The sequence below is a fragment of the Quercus robur genome, chromosome 9, assembly GCF_932294415.1.
Source record: "Quercus robur chromosome 9, dhQueRobu3.1, whole genome shotgun sequence".
Taxonomy (NCBI): Eukaryota; Viridiplantae; Streptophyta; class Magnoliopsida; order Fagales; family Fagaceae; genus Quercus; species Quercus robur.
In genome coordinates this window covers 46,342,950-46,359,859 of record NC_065542.1, presented here as the reverse complement: position 1 = coordinate 46,359,859, position 16,910 = coordinate 46,342,950, and the positions used below count along the sequence as shown (strand labels likewise).

The window sequence follows — 16,910 nt, the reverse complement described above, 5'->3', positions numbered from 1 at the left end:
GTTGATAGTTAAAATAGATCCACTGCTGCAGCATATATATAGGTATAATAGATAAAGTAACTTTTGGTGGAGCTAAAAAGCTAAATTTTTAGCTCCACTGCTGTGGATGCTCTTAAGGCCCATGTTGAAGTTTCTCTCTGTAAATACAATGCGGCCATCAAATATCAATCCTGTAATATGTGTTCCTTACAATATATGAAAGTAGCAGAGGACCTAGGAAGGACGGGTGCGGTTAAATGGTAGCCGTACCCATGTGAGAAGCGGTTATCAATCGTGACCTTACTGGGTTTCCAGTAGTAACCTTTAACCTTGCAAATGGAGTTGATTCGGCGTTAGATGTAGAGAGCGTGTTTATCGAGACAAAAGTCCAAACCAATTTTGCATGGCTGTGCTTCCGAGTATAGCAAATGACATGACTATTATTGGAGTAATGGCTCTACAAAATTATAATATTGCCTATGATCTTGTTGGGAACTCAGTTTCCATGGAACGGATAGACTGCGAACTCTAGTCTTTGAAAGAATTATTATATTTTTTATTTTATAAATTTTCTAGCATAAGATCTTATTTATTTTTTATATTAGGTGTTGTTGCTAATCAAGTCAAATGATAAGGGTGTTTTCTTTTCTTCTCCTCCAAATAAGATCTAGTCTTGTTTAGTACATAGATATAATGGTTTTCAGAATGAGCAATGTTTGTTAAAAACATTTTTAATTAAAAACAAAAACAAAACAAAAAAAACCAACAACAACAACAAGATAAATTGGGACAAATTCCCAATTTTCAACTTAGATTTACGATTTAAGCAATGATGGGTTACTGACCTCGCTAAGACATTGAAATCAGCCATTTTCTAGATTGGTTACAAACGTACGTAATTATAACCAGTGACTACAACTCCACTTAATATCTTTTTATTGGATATGAATTTTGGCAAATCCATAATTGGATTACATTTTCTTCTTTTATCATCCATACTTGCAAAATTTCCAAAAGATTAAAGATTAATAAATAAATATATGTGTGTGTATTATAATAAATATAAAAGTTTACCATAAAACATTACCTCAATTCAGAATAAATTATTCATGATTTTAGACTTTAGCGTCAATTAAAAGGAAAAATATATATATATAAAATAGAAAACTTAATTGTTCATTACATACTAAGAAAACAAATAATACTAATAAGTTAATACAAATAAGTTATTATTCTGCCCTTACAAAAATTCAAAAATTACGAAACTTAAAAAACAAAAAAAAAAAAAAACAAAAAAATTTAAATTTTTTTGTACCGGCCAGTATTGCCCGAAATTTGCCGGTATGGCTGGTACATATTGACTACCTTGCCACAAAACCACCATCCACTTTTGGGTCCAATGGAAATTTAGCAATGACATCAACAGATCAAGTCCTTCTCTACTCACTTCAACTACTTAAATCTTCTTTGATGGCTCCACCACCAATTCCTCCCAGAGAACCAAGATAGTTGGGGTATGGTTTAGGGATATAGATATCCAATTAGAAATGGGTTTGAATTGGGTGGGTAATAGAAACAGATTGTTTAAGGATTAAGGTGTCTGTAACTTTTTAATAATTAAAAAGTGGCCACATCATTTAAAAATGACGCATCATTGTTTCATTAGATACATAGGTAAAGAAACTAATACAGGTAAACATAAGAACCAATAGTGCTCATTTGAAATTTCAAGAAGCAAAAGAACTTAATAGATAAACTTTAGGCACCTATAGTGTATTTTATCCTAAATGGAATCTTTTTTTGAGCTTTGACATATGCGAGATTGACTATGAATTGAACGATGTTATATATGTTATACAATCTAATCGTGCTTAGGATTGTAGGGTAAATGGTGGCTCAAGCACTAGTTGCTTCTAGATATTTTTCAACCTGATTCATGATTCTAAACCTGGTCATGTGGATAGAGTGTGACACATTCACATAGATTGTTAGTAGATGAACTTATCATATGCATGACTTTTTAATTCCAAATAAATGTGCTATTTGTTACTTCTTTGTGTACCATTGATTTCATTGATATGATGCAAAGCCTAAGAATTTTATAATGCATTGGAAATTTGTTTGCAACTTGTATTAAGCTTGATTAGGCTAGTTAAGAATTTGGTTACTTACTATTAAAATGTTTCAATATTTATTGAGTGGACAAGCTCACCTTATTTCTTCCCTTTTGCCTTTCAAATTGAGATGAATATCAAGTTTTGGGGCTTTGGCTAAACTCAGCGCATGAAATTAGTTTAAGATTAATTTCACAATAAGATCAAACTTATAATATTTTAATATTTTATGAACCTCCGTCCTCACCTTCATTTGAGGTTAGTTGCTTTAGCAAGGTATTGCATGCTTATAATGTAAAAACTTTATAATTGTATAGCCCTTGTCGTGTGCTAGTTCATTTGTTGGGTTGGGGGGTTTGATAGCTTGGTTTTGTATTTTCTCAATTTTTTTTTTCTATTATTTCCATACACATCAATTTATCATTTCTTTTTGGTTCTCAGAGCTATTAAAAAAATTTATAAAAAAAAAAAAAAAAAAAAAAACAAAACAAAACAAAAACAAAACAAAAAACAACAACAACATCAACAACAACTTAAGTTCAATTACATCATGATAAATAATTAAGTTAACACTAAATAAATATTAAGAAACTCTTATTGAATCTTTTCTTTTATTTATATTTTGATAACACCAAATAATTGTTAGTTTTATTTTTCATGTATTAACTAATTAATATATATTATACATTTCCCAGTCTTAAGTGGTAAAAACTTTTATGTTCAAACTTTGGTCCCCTAATGATGAAATCATGGTTTCGTCTCTCAATTGATCAATTAATAGTGATCGCATATTCGCATGTAGGCAATCTAAAGTCCAATGCAATAGAGAATTGGCATTTCTGTATGTAGTAACGATAAGGGTGGCGTTTGTTTTACGTAGTGTGTTCACTGTGTTTTTATAACTCGAAAAATGTGACTCTAAATCAAGTTTTACACGGTATAAAACAAGTTTTTTCCTAACAATAATAATGAGCAGGAAAAGAGCATATTACAGAAGAGAAATAAATGATACAAGAATTTGCAAGAAGCTTAGAGGACAAAGATTTATTTAAATTTTAAAGGACAAGCACACGGACATATATATGTCTCCAATTGCCACAAATACTATAGATGTACTTCAAGTACCTATGACAAATGAGTATCAGTCCACACTAAGAACATAGAAAATGATAACGGTACAATATGATATGATAGTGATCAGCATTGCAATAAGTCCTCTAGCTATTTAGATGTGCGCTTTCACATCTAGTTGTCGAGCTCCCTTATGATTGGGATCACAATTTCTGGTGACAATGGCTTTTCAATGTACTTGTCCGCTCCAGCTGCAAGAAATTCTTGTTGGTCCCTTTCATCAAAAAATGCAGTGATACCCAAAATCTTGCTTTGGCCCCCCATGGCACGAATCTGCTTAGCAGTCTATATAAGATGGAACAGGATATTATTATCTATTGGCTTAAGTACAACAAATCAAAAGTTAAATTGTACATGAAGACAGAAGTAGCATAAGTATTACACTATATATATATATATATATATTAGAATAACATGTGAGGAAGCATCTGAACCTGGACTCCTCATTTGGAAATACCAGAGGTACCAATTGAGTTAAAAAACTTTTGACGTATTAGAAGATATTAATTATAACAAGTTGATAATGAATAACAAGATAATTAACCGAGCTTGGCCCTTCTTCAAATAAGATGAAATAGAAGGATGAAATATATACCTCAGGGCCATTCATGAAAGGCAGAAGCATCTCAATGATAATGAGATTGAAAGTTGCTCCAGAGGCAATGAGCTCCACTGCAGCCTCCCCAGTCTCTACAGCTTCTGTTTCCACACCATAGGAACGTAGGATTGCAGTCTGTATGGCTTGGCATACTCCTCCATTATCCACTACAAGCGCTGTCAGCTTGTTTTTGCAGGAAAAGCACTGCCCTTCGCTCTTGTCATTTCCTTCAGCTGAGCCTTCACTCATGCTCATGGGGGAAACATGATCCACTGCTGCTCCCATTCTTTCTTAAATCCAAATAATAACTTCTGCACAATAAGATGGGAATGAAAATGAACTAATTTAGAGACAATTACATCAAGCAATAACTCATATAATTAAGTGAAATCAAACTGAATTATCTAAAAAATGAAACATATATCTCTGTTCCTACACATTTTTTTTTCTTCCTCAACTAACTCAAGCTTCATTTTATATATATATATATATATAGGAACTCTAGCTTCATTTTAGAGATAAATACTTGCAAAGGCTTCATAGGTAAACACAATTATAATCTATAGCTATAAAACTAATAAGAATTCAATTGTAGCTACTCTGTTTGGTAAAGTAGGGCCAAAGCTCTTTTTGGCCCAACTGCAACAGCAATATCTTCTGTCTAGAAATGCAAGAACTTTACGAAATTAAGGAACTCGGGAACAACTATGTACCTCCACTTATATTGTGAGGATACAATGATAAGAATTCAAATTAGAAAGGGGAAAATTATATTTTGAAAAAGAATACAACTGCACTGCTTTAGGACAACTCTAGGTAATATTGTGACTTACCACTAGACTCTTCAAAGCTCAATGCTGATGATAATGCAAGCAACTCTAAATCAGCTTATATAGATGAAGCAGCCAACATTTTTCTGTGTACTACCATATCCAGTGGGCGTAAAATGGGCAGAAGGTGACAAAAAGAGAGTGCAGAAACCCGAGATTCACGGTAACGTAGATGTAGTAAAAGATGCTCTGTAATCTGATAGCCAGATTTTTTCTTTATGAAGTTAATACCCAAGATTTTCATACATCTGGGCATTTTTATGACACAAGAACAAAATACTAATGATCGACACGTGCCAAAGATGCTAATTTTTTTTTCTATTTTTATAAATATTCATACATAAATTAAAAACTTCACCCCATTCAAAATTTCACATTTTTCAAAATTAAGAAATTTCTCATTTTCTAGCATCCCATTTCATATATTTGTAAGGACCAGCAGAAAATTAAGTTGTCCTGTAGATATAAGCCATTTTATTTATACAATGGCATACATATAAATCAATGTCTATGGACAAATGAACTTAAAACATTTTGCAAGCTACCTTACATTTAATGGTGATATAAAGCATGAGTCTAGCTTTTTGCTTGAGGTCAAAATAAATTCAGTAAAAGATTTCATCTCACCTACTTAGCTTTGAACTATCATTATGTTGAGTGACATAAATTTAACCAGTTATAGTTCATTTTCATAAACAAGTTGAATAACTTCACACAAGAACATGACTTTGATAATTGACAACAAGGATTCAGACTGCTTTCAAATATAGTAAAGCTTAAGACAATTGATTTTAGCACCATTAATATTTCTGTAAGGTTGAACTTATTCAACCATCTAATTGGCTTTATTCCGTGCCAAATTTGCTTGTAATTCAGCATTTAGTAACCCTGTATTTAGGTGGGATTGTTGTAAGGGTAGTGAGTGAGATAGTGTGAAGATTGCTCAAGAGTGTGCAAGAAAACAGAGTGTCGCGGCTGGGACTCGCGGGTGGACTCGCGGCTTCAACCCGCCAGAAGATGCACACATGCCAAGCATGCTGGAAGATGAACAGTCATGCTAGCTGGAGCACTACAGGACAAAACAGGACAACTGGCCATACGGTTAACTCACGACTGGAACTCGCGACTTAGTCAAGCCGCGAGGTCAAGCCGCGAGCCACCCCTGTTTTGGAAAAACCTGACGTTTCGCATTCCTCTTCACTCCAGTATAAATACCCTTTTAACCCACGATTGAAAGAGAGCTTCCAGAGAGAATTTTGAGAGAGAAACCCTAAAGAAAAACCAGATTGTTTCACCCACAATCTCTACCTTAGAGTCTCATCAAAATCCCTCACTCTCTTCCTCTCCATTGTCAAATCCTTGAGAGGCATTATACCAAACCTGGTTCTCACCATTATCATCCCTGTGAGACAGACGTTTGGAGTTCTGGGAAGCAGTTAGGAAGGAGCCAATCTTTATTGGTTGATGCTACGGTGTAGTAGCGGAATCCGGAAAGCTAGAAAAGAAAAAGGTTCGGCGCAACCTCGTTGGAGCAAGAAGCTTGGAGGGCTTAGGTGCATTGGGTAGATTAGGCTTGGAGGGTCTATTGCTGTCCTTGTATCCCAACTGTATTTTCTAGTGGATTGATTACCGCTTGGAGGGCGGCGGAGAGGTTTTTCGCCGAGGTCTTCGGTTTCCTCTTCGATAACATATCTGGTGTTATCCCTGTGTTTGCATCTTCCTTCCTCTCTATCTCTGCCTTTATATTATCTGCTGTGGTTTATTTTGTTGTGGCTTAGATAGTTGTTTAATCAATTCCATATTATAGCATATGTTAAGTTTCCGCACACTAGTTGTTTGACATATTGCTTGGGTTGGTTAAGTTGGTTTTTGGGGGTCTAAACGTTCAAAAGTGTTTTTGTACACGTTTTTGAACTTTCAATTTCATTTGCAGAAATTTTTGTGAAAAATTAGATAATTGCATGCTTGTTTTGACAACTTTAATCCTTCAAACTAATTTATTACAGCTCCAAAATAAAATTTCTAATTAAAATGTTTCTAAATGAGTTTATATCTATCATTAGTAGTAATAAGAGTGTCTTCTCCACCTTGAACTAAATACACAGACAATACTCAGCAAAAAAGGAATACGCATACAGTAATTTTTTATATTACCCTTAGTAATAAATTAAAGGATTATGCTCATATCCCAAAGTGATGAAAATATTATCATAGGGAAAAACTTGTTACACACTCATGCGGATGCACATAAGTGTATAATAGACACTGCCCATTATCAAAAGAGGGAACACTTTTCTACAGGCTATAAATTTCCGGTGATATAAAACCCCATCAGGCCATCACCATACATATTTCTTACAGGAATATTTTTTAAAAATGAGCCAGTGAAAATGTGAGTAATAGGTGTCATGGAAAAGTCAGATCTCACCAAATCACAAAGAAAAGAAGAAATAAATGAGTATCTTTTATACAATTTTATGATAGAAGGAAGAGCACAGAAGTAATGAAGGATGTTGTGCAAGTAGTGGAGAGGTTATTCTGAAACTTAAAACTTGTTTTCCCTCATCTTTAAGAATGTGATTATGGCCTTTTTCCTGTAAGATTGCTTTCAGAATGAGCTTACCACACTAAAAAGTTCAGTGAAATAACAGAGAAGGTCTTGCAAAACAAAGTTTGCCATACCTTTATTATGAATAATGAGTGGTAAAGAAAAAGTCGTGGGTACATGTAAAAGTGATTGTATATTACTCATAAACAACCACGTCAGAGTTGTCACACAAAATTGTGGTCCTAGAAGAATTGGAAATAAATATATCATCACTGATTGGAATGAAGCTTCCGTTATCCTTTAGAGAAAGCAAAAAATCAAATAAAGAACAGATAAGACTAAGGCCAGTAAAGTGTTCTAAAGAAGTATAAAACTTTTGGCTTACAACTTTCCCCTTTAAGAAATCAACGTGGTAAAGGGTTGGAAACATCTGTTCAAGATAGATTATGCAACTCTCTCATGTGATTTAATAATTAGCATGCATATAACAGCTAACAGAAAAAATTAAAATAAAACCTACAATACAGTACATTTACCTTGGTCCATTCCAACAGATTAAAGTATACTTGCAAAACTATAGGGATAGAAATTCATAATTCAATGACAAAGCTTTCTTTGCATCCATTCAATCCAATGACAGTCCTTGCAGGTTACACCAATAGCTTCTGCATCTTCAGTACTACCTCTTGTAAAACCAGCAAAAAGAAATACCAGAAGTTAATAGACAAAAGTGGGTCTAAAAATGGACTTACATCTAATTACCAACATCATGTTTAGATTGATTTAAACTGAAACGCATATTGACTAAGCTAGAACCGCTACTTATTGTTAAATAAAATGAGATATATATAAAATCAAACAATGCAAGCAAGGTCTAAGATGCAAGAATCAACAATTAAATATTGCATCAAAATTCACTAATACTTGATTGAAAAAGATCATTGTTAGTGTCATATTTTCTATGCATTGGCATATTTTTTAACAAAATGCACTTTACTTGTAATTAGATAGATCTAAATTGGATTTAATGTATCAAAAAGTATTTTGCACAAACATCACAAGTGGTATCATTAAAAACATGAAGATTGAACCAAGAAACAAGTGAAGAAAAACTGATTAAGTGAATCTCGACACTAGTCTTGACACAAGCTCAGCACTAGCATCTATTGAGACTTAACGAGGAATCCTCGACGGCATCCTATGTAATATTTTCCAAAGAAACAAACACAAATAGAACTCAACTCTTTTTCCGATATAGATCCCCCAAATTTGCATTGCTCCATAAATCACTTTACTAGTTTGTTTGGACTGATCAGCTCTCACGGCCTTGGCTCTCAATCTCCGTAAAAAACAGACAAGTACTCTCTCTCTCTCTCCCCTTCTTGCTTGCTTTAGATCTTTTTCCAATCTGAGAAACTAAATTGAAATTCTAATAATTAACAGAAAAACTCTCTCACTCTTGAAACGTTCAGTTTATATTCACCTAATTTCGTCCGTGAAACTTATTTTCTTTAGACTAAGGTGCAAATTGCATTCCTAACATCAGGGGTATTTTTTGCTTTTCCCCCCAACATTTTAAATTTTTTATTCACTTGCCCTACTTTGGAGGTTTATTTTGATTGGCAGCCCTTCTGTTAATGCCTTAATGTGTATGTTATGCTCCACATAAGCCTACCACATGTGCTAATTGATCCAATAAAAAAAGCCACATGTACTAAGTATGCCACATCAAGTAAATAACCTAAAATAGTTTAAAAAGTTACAATAATTGTAACCAAAAATAAATAAATTAAATTAAAATCATTCCCAAAATTTTCTGCTAAGTTCAATAGCAGCCAAACGGAATTCATGTAGTAAAACAACACACAAGCCAAGCCACATAACCACCAAAAGCATCAAGGTTTTAGATACTCTTCTCTACCATGGACTGAATTAGAATTTTCTCTTTAGGGACTAAAAATATAAATTAAAAGTTTCAACCATTTCAGAATAAAAAATATGCTAAAGTTCGAAACTAAATTAATAAAAAAATAATAATAAAAAAAAGAGAATAAAGTACAATTTTTGGCTCATAATATTTGAGGTTGTTTTTCACTTTTTATTTTAATGCTTAAATATTTTAAAATTTTAAAGTTTGCCATTACCATTTATTTCCGTTTTCAAAAGGCTCCGCCATCCATCTATGTTAGTGTTTTCTTTCACTCTTACACTATAAATTAAAGACCTATCTATCACCACAATCCATGTCACCATTTGCTTGGACGAGGAAAAAAAATGCCTAAATTTAAATATGACACAATTTTCCAAAGGAACGAACCCAGACAGAACACAAATCTTTAGGTGGCCGTTTAGGATATTTGATGTCTTTGGATATAGACCAAAGCTTAAGACTTCCATTGGATGGCAATCTTAAAACAAAATTAGGTTTTTCTTTCAATTTTTTATTTTTATTTTTTAATGGCTTGCTAAAAGCCTTGCTAATTAAGGCAATGGGTGAAAACCAACCTTCTATATATTGGTATTTGGTAAGTTCTTAACAATAATGATTTTAATGCTTAATTTTTTTTTTTTTTTTTTAAAGAGAGTTTCAACCTATGACGTCCACTCCTGATGAATAGCTCTTTGTTATTAGAACAAGACACCAATCAGTTTTTGGTGTAGATGGAGATTGAACCCCAAATCTTTTATTCAACCATTAGAGACTTTACCAGTTGAGTTAACTAGAATCCACTTTTTCTATTTTTGATTGATTTATCTATCTAGAAAATGTTTATTTTGTATAATTCTTTGATTTAACTTAGATTTGAGAAACGATGGTGTTTAGATCTCTTCAAAAATCTGACTATTTCTTCGCATGTATGTAGTCTCATGGATATCATGAGGCCTTAGGAACTACTAATTCAACCCCTTGGATTCATCTTACCTAAAATCAATTAAATTCATAAAACTACCTTTATGAAATTAATTCTTGTATTCTTAAATCATATGACTAAAATCATCCTTCATATGAATTTTAATTGAGTTATAAAATAAATTTGTTAGAATTATGTGGATCCCTAAACCCTAGTATTTTAAGATATTGTTGTTTTCCTCAATTAAGTTTTTCTTCGTCAACCAAAATCATAGTTTCTCGTCAAATAAATTTTATTGTTTTAAAAAACTAAAGCTAAACTTTTTTGAATGATTGATTGGACTGAGAGTTTTCTAGATCATTTTTGTTTGAAGTATTGCTTTGCTATTTGCAGGTCACACAATTGTTATATATGCTAGGCGTCTACTGAATTTCACAAGTTTGAAAGTGGTAAATGAAATAGTTTTTAGAATTAAAAATTCAAATATTTAAGAAAAGTTTCAATAAAGCAAAAATTATCTCGTAACATGTTAATAAAACTATCTTGATACCCATTTTTGACGAGAAGGGCCCAACAGCAAAAAAGCCCAATAGCAAAAGAAAATGAAGAAGGAAAAGGTTGAGAAACAAGATAAAAGCAAATGGGTCATGGGAACCCAAGGAAAGAGGTAAAAGTCCAATGGGCCAGCGGCTAGCATGGTAGGAAATGGCAGCGAACAGACCCATAGGCACAACAAAAGGTAAAAACAAAGCAAAAGGGCTATGAGAGCCCAAAGAAAGAAATAAAGCCCAATGGGCCAACATGGCAAGAAATGGTAGCAAACCGGCCCATAGGCACAACAAGAGGTAAAAGCAAAGCAAATAGACCATGAGAACCCAAGAGGTAAAAGCCCAATCAACCAACAGGACAACAATCGTAATAAAAGGAAAAAAAAAGAGGGGAAATTAGTGGGCTATGGAAGCCCAAGAAAGGAAGAATAAAAGAAATAAAAGTCCAATAAGTTGTTCTGGTAGGGAGCCTGCCAAGTGGACTCACAGGCCTAGGAAGGGACAAAAGAAAACAAGGCAAACCCAAAAGCCCATGCCCTCTTCCACAGAGGATAAACAGGGGCAGAAGAGACACACAACAAAACAAAACAAAACCAATCTGCAAATAGCAGAAACGGCATTGGAGTGAAAGAAAACAAAATCAGAGGAAAATGGAATAAGCACACAATGGGCGGAGCACCACTAACCTATACTCAACCAATACAAGGGAGGTGGGCACACAGTCAATGGATTCAGAGAGTGTGGTTTGGTGGTGGGGAGAAAAGAGTCTATTTTGGGTTTCCAACCAAAGCTTCTTTTAGGGAAAATGCTTTGCTAGGATAGCATTTTGCCTAAGAGAGGTAGTAAACGGTTGGGACCACCTGATGCATGCCATAGAGGTAGGTAGTGAGAGACCCAAGTCCTTATCCATTTAGGCAAGGAGGGCAGAGAGTAAGATCAAATAAAGAGAGATTTTGTCTTGGAATGGATAGTGGAAGAAAGAGAATACACTGGTTTACCCAGTGATGGTAGTGGCTAGGTAACCAATTGGGTTGGTGGACAGTTCTAAAGGAATACTCACAACAAATCGAAAACAGTTGGTGAAACTTTAGAGGAAAAAAGGAGAAATCCCATGGAACCACCCCACTATAAAGAGGGCCAGTAGCCATAAATGAAAAAAATAATTAAGAGAGCGAGGACATATAGCAACTAAGGCAAAAAAATGAGAATTTAAAGAGAAAAAGTTGAGTAAAAAGAAAAGAGAGTAAGCACAGCAGAAAGGCATGCATCAATAAACTATCCTTTCCCTCCCTCTTAAGCAAACCCACTCTTTGAAATCCCAAAAGCAACAACAAGTAGCCATCTAGGCCCACTCCCCAGAATGTACAACTTTGATGGCATAGTCCAATAGTAGGGTTGTTCAAGTTTGGGTTCAGGTTCTTTTTGGTTCACTTCCTGCAGGAAGATTCAACATCTCACTCTCATTACAAACTTTTGCACACATAACTTTACCTACTGGAAACTTATTGTTTTTTTTTTTGTATCAATTGTTTTGTCGTAACATCTTTATATTTGTTATATCAGTTGTTCTGTCATAGCATCTTTTTTACATTTGTTGTATTAGTTGTTCTGCCATAGCATCTTTATGGTTGTTGTATTAGTTGTTTCGCAAACTTAATCTTTCTACTGTAACTAACCCTTTTGTTACAATTAACTTCTTGCTTTAAGACATTTAATGTTAAGTCCATAAAACATGTGCTAGTGCTTGCAGATTAACGTGTATACGTATATGTTTGTTTGTTTGTTTGTTTGTTTGTTTGTTTGTTTGTTTGTTTATTTATTTATTTATTTTATTTTATTTTTTTTTTATCTCTATTTTTGGATGCTAGGCTTATGCACAAACTGGCCCATAGCACAGTCCTGCTAGAATATTGGGCCAAGCCCAACTCTCTGACCCATAACAAAACAGGCCTAGAGGCAACAAAACAGACCTCAACCCATTAACAAAAAACACCCACAAACTATAAATATACTACAAATACCAAATAAATATTCAATTTAAATTCAATTATTATATTAAAAAATATAGCTTTTTCTATTAACAATAATAAATGGATTATTCAATTTTATATGAATGGTATAATATATCTAAACAAAATTTATGAGTAAAAAATATTAAAAAGAAATTGAATTAAGTTTTTTTTTTTAATTTGTAATTTTAGTTTAGGTATTTCTCATAAAATATGAAAATTTTAGCTCACATTTTAAGCAAAATAACAAACATGTACCTTAAGATTTGTGTGTGTTTTTGTTTCTAAAAAAATTAATTTAAAAAAAATAATAAAAAAACAGAAAAAACCTATAACTTTTGATTAGAAATTGTGTTGTGCCTTTGTGCTTGAATATCCTTCTCTTTCATTAGAGTGTGTTTCTCTTTCTATAATTAAAATAGAAAAATAAAAAATAAAAAAGGTGGGGGGGGGGGGGGGGGGGGGTTGAGTGAGTGAGAGAGTTTTAGCCGAGGAACTGCACTCCACATAAACCTTTTACCAATAAAAAAATTTAAATTTTTTTTTCTTTTTTTATACTTTTTATTTTCAGTGGGAAGAAAGTTAACTAATCCTAAACTTTGTTAAGAGTACGAGAATGAATCTAGAATATATTTGTCTCTATATAAGACCAATATACAACAATTAGATTGCTTTGTCACAAAATAGATTGAGTAAAAAATTAAAACAATTAGATTGCTAAAAAATAAGTAAGCACTATATATATATATAATCATGTGAGCTTCTAAATGAATGTTGAAAATAGAAAGATGTAAAGAGAGAGAGAGAGAGTGAGTGAGAAATTCAAAGCAAGAATTTATGTGATTCTGTTTGATGTTTTATATCCTGTTAAAGATATGTTAGAGATACCCAATATAATAGACCAAACACAATCCTTCTAGTCTAGAGTTTAGCTAGTGGTGGCTCTAGGCATTTTAAGGTGATCACTAAGAAATTTAAATTATACAAAAGTTAATAAAGAGATAAAATGGGAATTGAGAATGATGAGATGATAGTAATAAAGTAAGATAATTGAGATGATAATAGAGAAGAGAAAAATGGATGATATTTGCTACAATTGAGAGTTGAGTAGCTAAGGAGTGGAAACTATGGCGATTGTAAAGCCAAAAAAAGCATAACTGGCGACACTACCAAAGAGAACTCATAACTACAATATTTTTCTTAAGTCATTTTTTCAAGGAAAATGAAATTAGAGATTATTTTTTTGTAATAGGTTGAAAAAGTTACAAATTTGAATGATTATTTTTATTTTTCTTTTTGAAAATAAGCATTTTGTTGAATAATTTGTTCACTCGTTGTTGTTTAGTCTAGTTTTGCTTTTGTTTGGGTTATTTCTATTTCATTTGGGCTTTTTTTCTTTTTTTGTTATTTTAGGGGGATTTATTTTTTAGTTTAAGGGATTAAGGATTATGTTTAAGGGGCTAGAATTATTTTTGGAGCAATGTTACATCTACAATATTTTTTTATAAAAAAATTATTCAAAAATTTGTTATTAGTGGGTTAAAAATTGGTGCTAATATTAGGTCCCAATTAGAATTTGTAACTATTTTCCGCTTATCACATAAGATTTGTTGTGAAATTATTGTAAAAATTTTGTGAATATAACATTACTTTTATTTTTATTGAACCAAAATTCTTATAATTCTCAAGTTAGGGTGGTCAATATTTTTTAGGTGATCAAAATAGGTTAGTTTACTACATATATATATATATATATATATTTGCAAGTACATATATACATTTTTTTTGTCAAGTAAGGGTGGTCTTGTGACCACCTTGAGTTATACATAGAGTCGTCCCTAGGTTTAGCCTACTAAATATACACATGTTATGGTCCCTTGTAATACAGGATTTGTACTATATTATCATATATTAAAGATGTAGCTCTATAAGGTTTCTTTCAAAGACATAGGCTGTTAGGCTAAACCACGTAATTCGTGTGTGTTCTTGTGTTCTATACTTTATACTTCCCGTTTCACATCTATTCTAGCATATTCAACATGATATATCGATACTAATATTTAACATTGTATCAAAGCCAAACTTTGTTCTTGGCCTCTAGCAAAATCTCTCAATCAAGCTTGCTCCCTCAACCTTCAATTTCATAGATTCTTTCTACCACTGTTTGTTTGCAATATGAATCTGTAGACACTTGATTTTACACCCATAATTTAATCAAGGAAAATGGCTAGAATGACCATTCATATACCCAAAATTTAGAGTTGCATTACATGCATTAATTCATTCATTGCATATCATAAAAATGATCTTGAGGCTTTAATAGTTATGACAGAATGCCTGATTTCCAAATCAAACCGTTGGATTGAAAGATATCGCATGATCAAGTTTGCATGGTCTGCATGCATTTTGTTTAGGTGAAACCAACCACGCATGATTAATTTAAATTAATTTAAATTAATTAATTCTAATTGGCTAGACAATTAAAATTAATTAAATAATTTTGTGATTGGTTGTTAGTTAGTGTTAAAAATAGACTTGCTTGCATGAGAATAAAGTGAATAATCAGATAACAACGAAATTATGGATAAACAAGACTTTTTGGAGTGTTTACCTACAAGATAATTATCACTGTAAAGACCTGAATATCTGAAAAGGGATTTAATTTTTAGAATACGGATTAAAAATACGTCTAAGTGCAAGTCCCGGCTCAAAAAACCTCAAAAAAAGGAGTCCAAAGTGGACCAAAACTCAAACACGAGTCTGGCACCCAAGATGGCCATTCGACACTCTTGGAGTGTCGATCAACACTTCTCAAGTGCCGATTGGCACAAACTCGAGGCCCAACCCGGGACTCTTGGATTGAGATAAACCTTACCCTTTTTTGTTTTTTTAGAGATAAGGACACGTCCCAATTCGTATCAGATCATTCAGGAAATTTTTCGAAACATTCCAATCTCTATAAATAGAGGATGCCTCTCAAAATTCAGCACACTTTTTACACTTTCTGACCCCCCCCCCCCCTCTCCCTCCTTTCTGTCTCTTCTCTTCTTTTCAATTCCCCCTTACGTTAAAGAAATTCTGGAGGCTTTTGCCTTAGGAATTTTGTTTTTGTAAGAAAAGTATTTTAGGCTTCAAAGAGTTGAATAAATTTTTTTGAATCCTAAAATATTCTTTCACTAAGAAGAGTACGTTCATGCAAGAGGTATTCTATTTTTTTTTCTCTATTAATTTTGGTTGATGATGCATGAATAGGTTTAACATGTTTTATTATTTCCTGTTCTTGATATAATTGCCATGTTTTGTTTGAAGTTTTTCTTTAATATGTTCTTAGATGATTGTTTATTGTGATTCTTTTTCTCAAATCTCAAAATTCGCTATTGATTATCTGATTTTCTTTAAATTCAAAAACTAATCTAAAGTTTTCAAATTTGAATTTTTTAAAGATTCAAAAACTGATCTGTATTTTCAAATCTGATTTTTTTTTTAACACCAAACCGATCTGTTTTTTATTAAATATGGATCTAATTTATTTTCTAATCCACAAAACTAATCTGTATTTTCATTAAATACAGATTTGATTTTTTCGTAATGCACAAAACTAATCTATATTTTCATTAAATACAGATCTGATTTTTTTTAATGCACAAAACTTGAAAGTTCAAATATGTGTATAAACACCCTTGAACGTTTAGACCCCCAAATTACAACTTAACCAATTCAAGCATTATGTCAAACAACAAGTGTGCGGAAAATTAACATAAGCTATAATATGGAATTGGTAAAACTATCTAAGCCAAATTAAAATCACAACCCATAGCAGATAATAAAAAGGCAAAGATAAAGAGGAACGAAGATGCAAACACAAAGACAACACGCGATGTGTTATCGAAGAGGAAACCGAAGCCCTCGGCGTAAAACCTCTCCGCCACCCTCCAAGCGGTAAACAATCCACTAGAAAATATAGTTGGGATACATGGACAGCAATAGACCCTCCAAGCCTAATCTACCCAGTGCACCTAAGCCCTCCAAGCTTCTTGCTCCAACGAGGTTGCGCCGAACCTTTTTCTTTTCTAGCTTCCCGGATTCCGCTACTAGACCGTAGCATCAACCAATGAAGATTGGTTCCTTCCTAACTACTTCCCAGAAATCCAAACAACTCTCTCACAGTGGTGATTATGGTGAGAACAAGGTTTGGTAAAATGCCTCTCAAGAATTTGACAATGGAGAGGAAGAGAGTTGAGGAGTTTGAAGAGACTCTAATGTATAGATTGTGGGTGAATCAATCTTATTTTTCTTTAGGG

General features: G+C 32.9%; 1 protein-coding gene across 2 annotated transcripts; it reads right to left on the bottom strand.

Moving 5' to 3' along the window:
• Window positions 1-3,136: 3,136 nt before the first annotated feature.
• LOC126698712 (two-component response regulator 24-like) lies at window positions 3,137-8,664 on the bottom strand. 2 transcript variants are annotated; one of them, XM_050396105.1, is made up of 3 exons: window positions 7,737-8,664; window positions 3,820-4,133; window positions 3,137-3,509 (listed from the first exon to the last, which is right to left on the bottom strand). In XM_050396105.1, the coding sequence occupies exons 2-3, from the start codon at window positions 4,105-4,107 to the stop codon at window positions 3,339-3,341; spliced, it is 459 nt and encodes a 152-aa protein (XP_050252062.1). In that variant the 5' UTR covers window positions 4,108-4,133; window positions 7,737-8,664; the 3' UTR covers window positions 3,137-3,338. The 2 variants fall into 2 exon arrangements, with proteins under 2 accessions (XP_050252062.1, XP_050252063.1); XM_050396106.1 differs by lacking the exon at window positions 7,737-8,664 and having other exon boundaries at window positions 3,820-4,225.
• Between the last annotated feature and the right edge of the window lie 8,246 nt (window positions 8,665-16,910).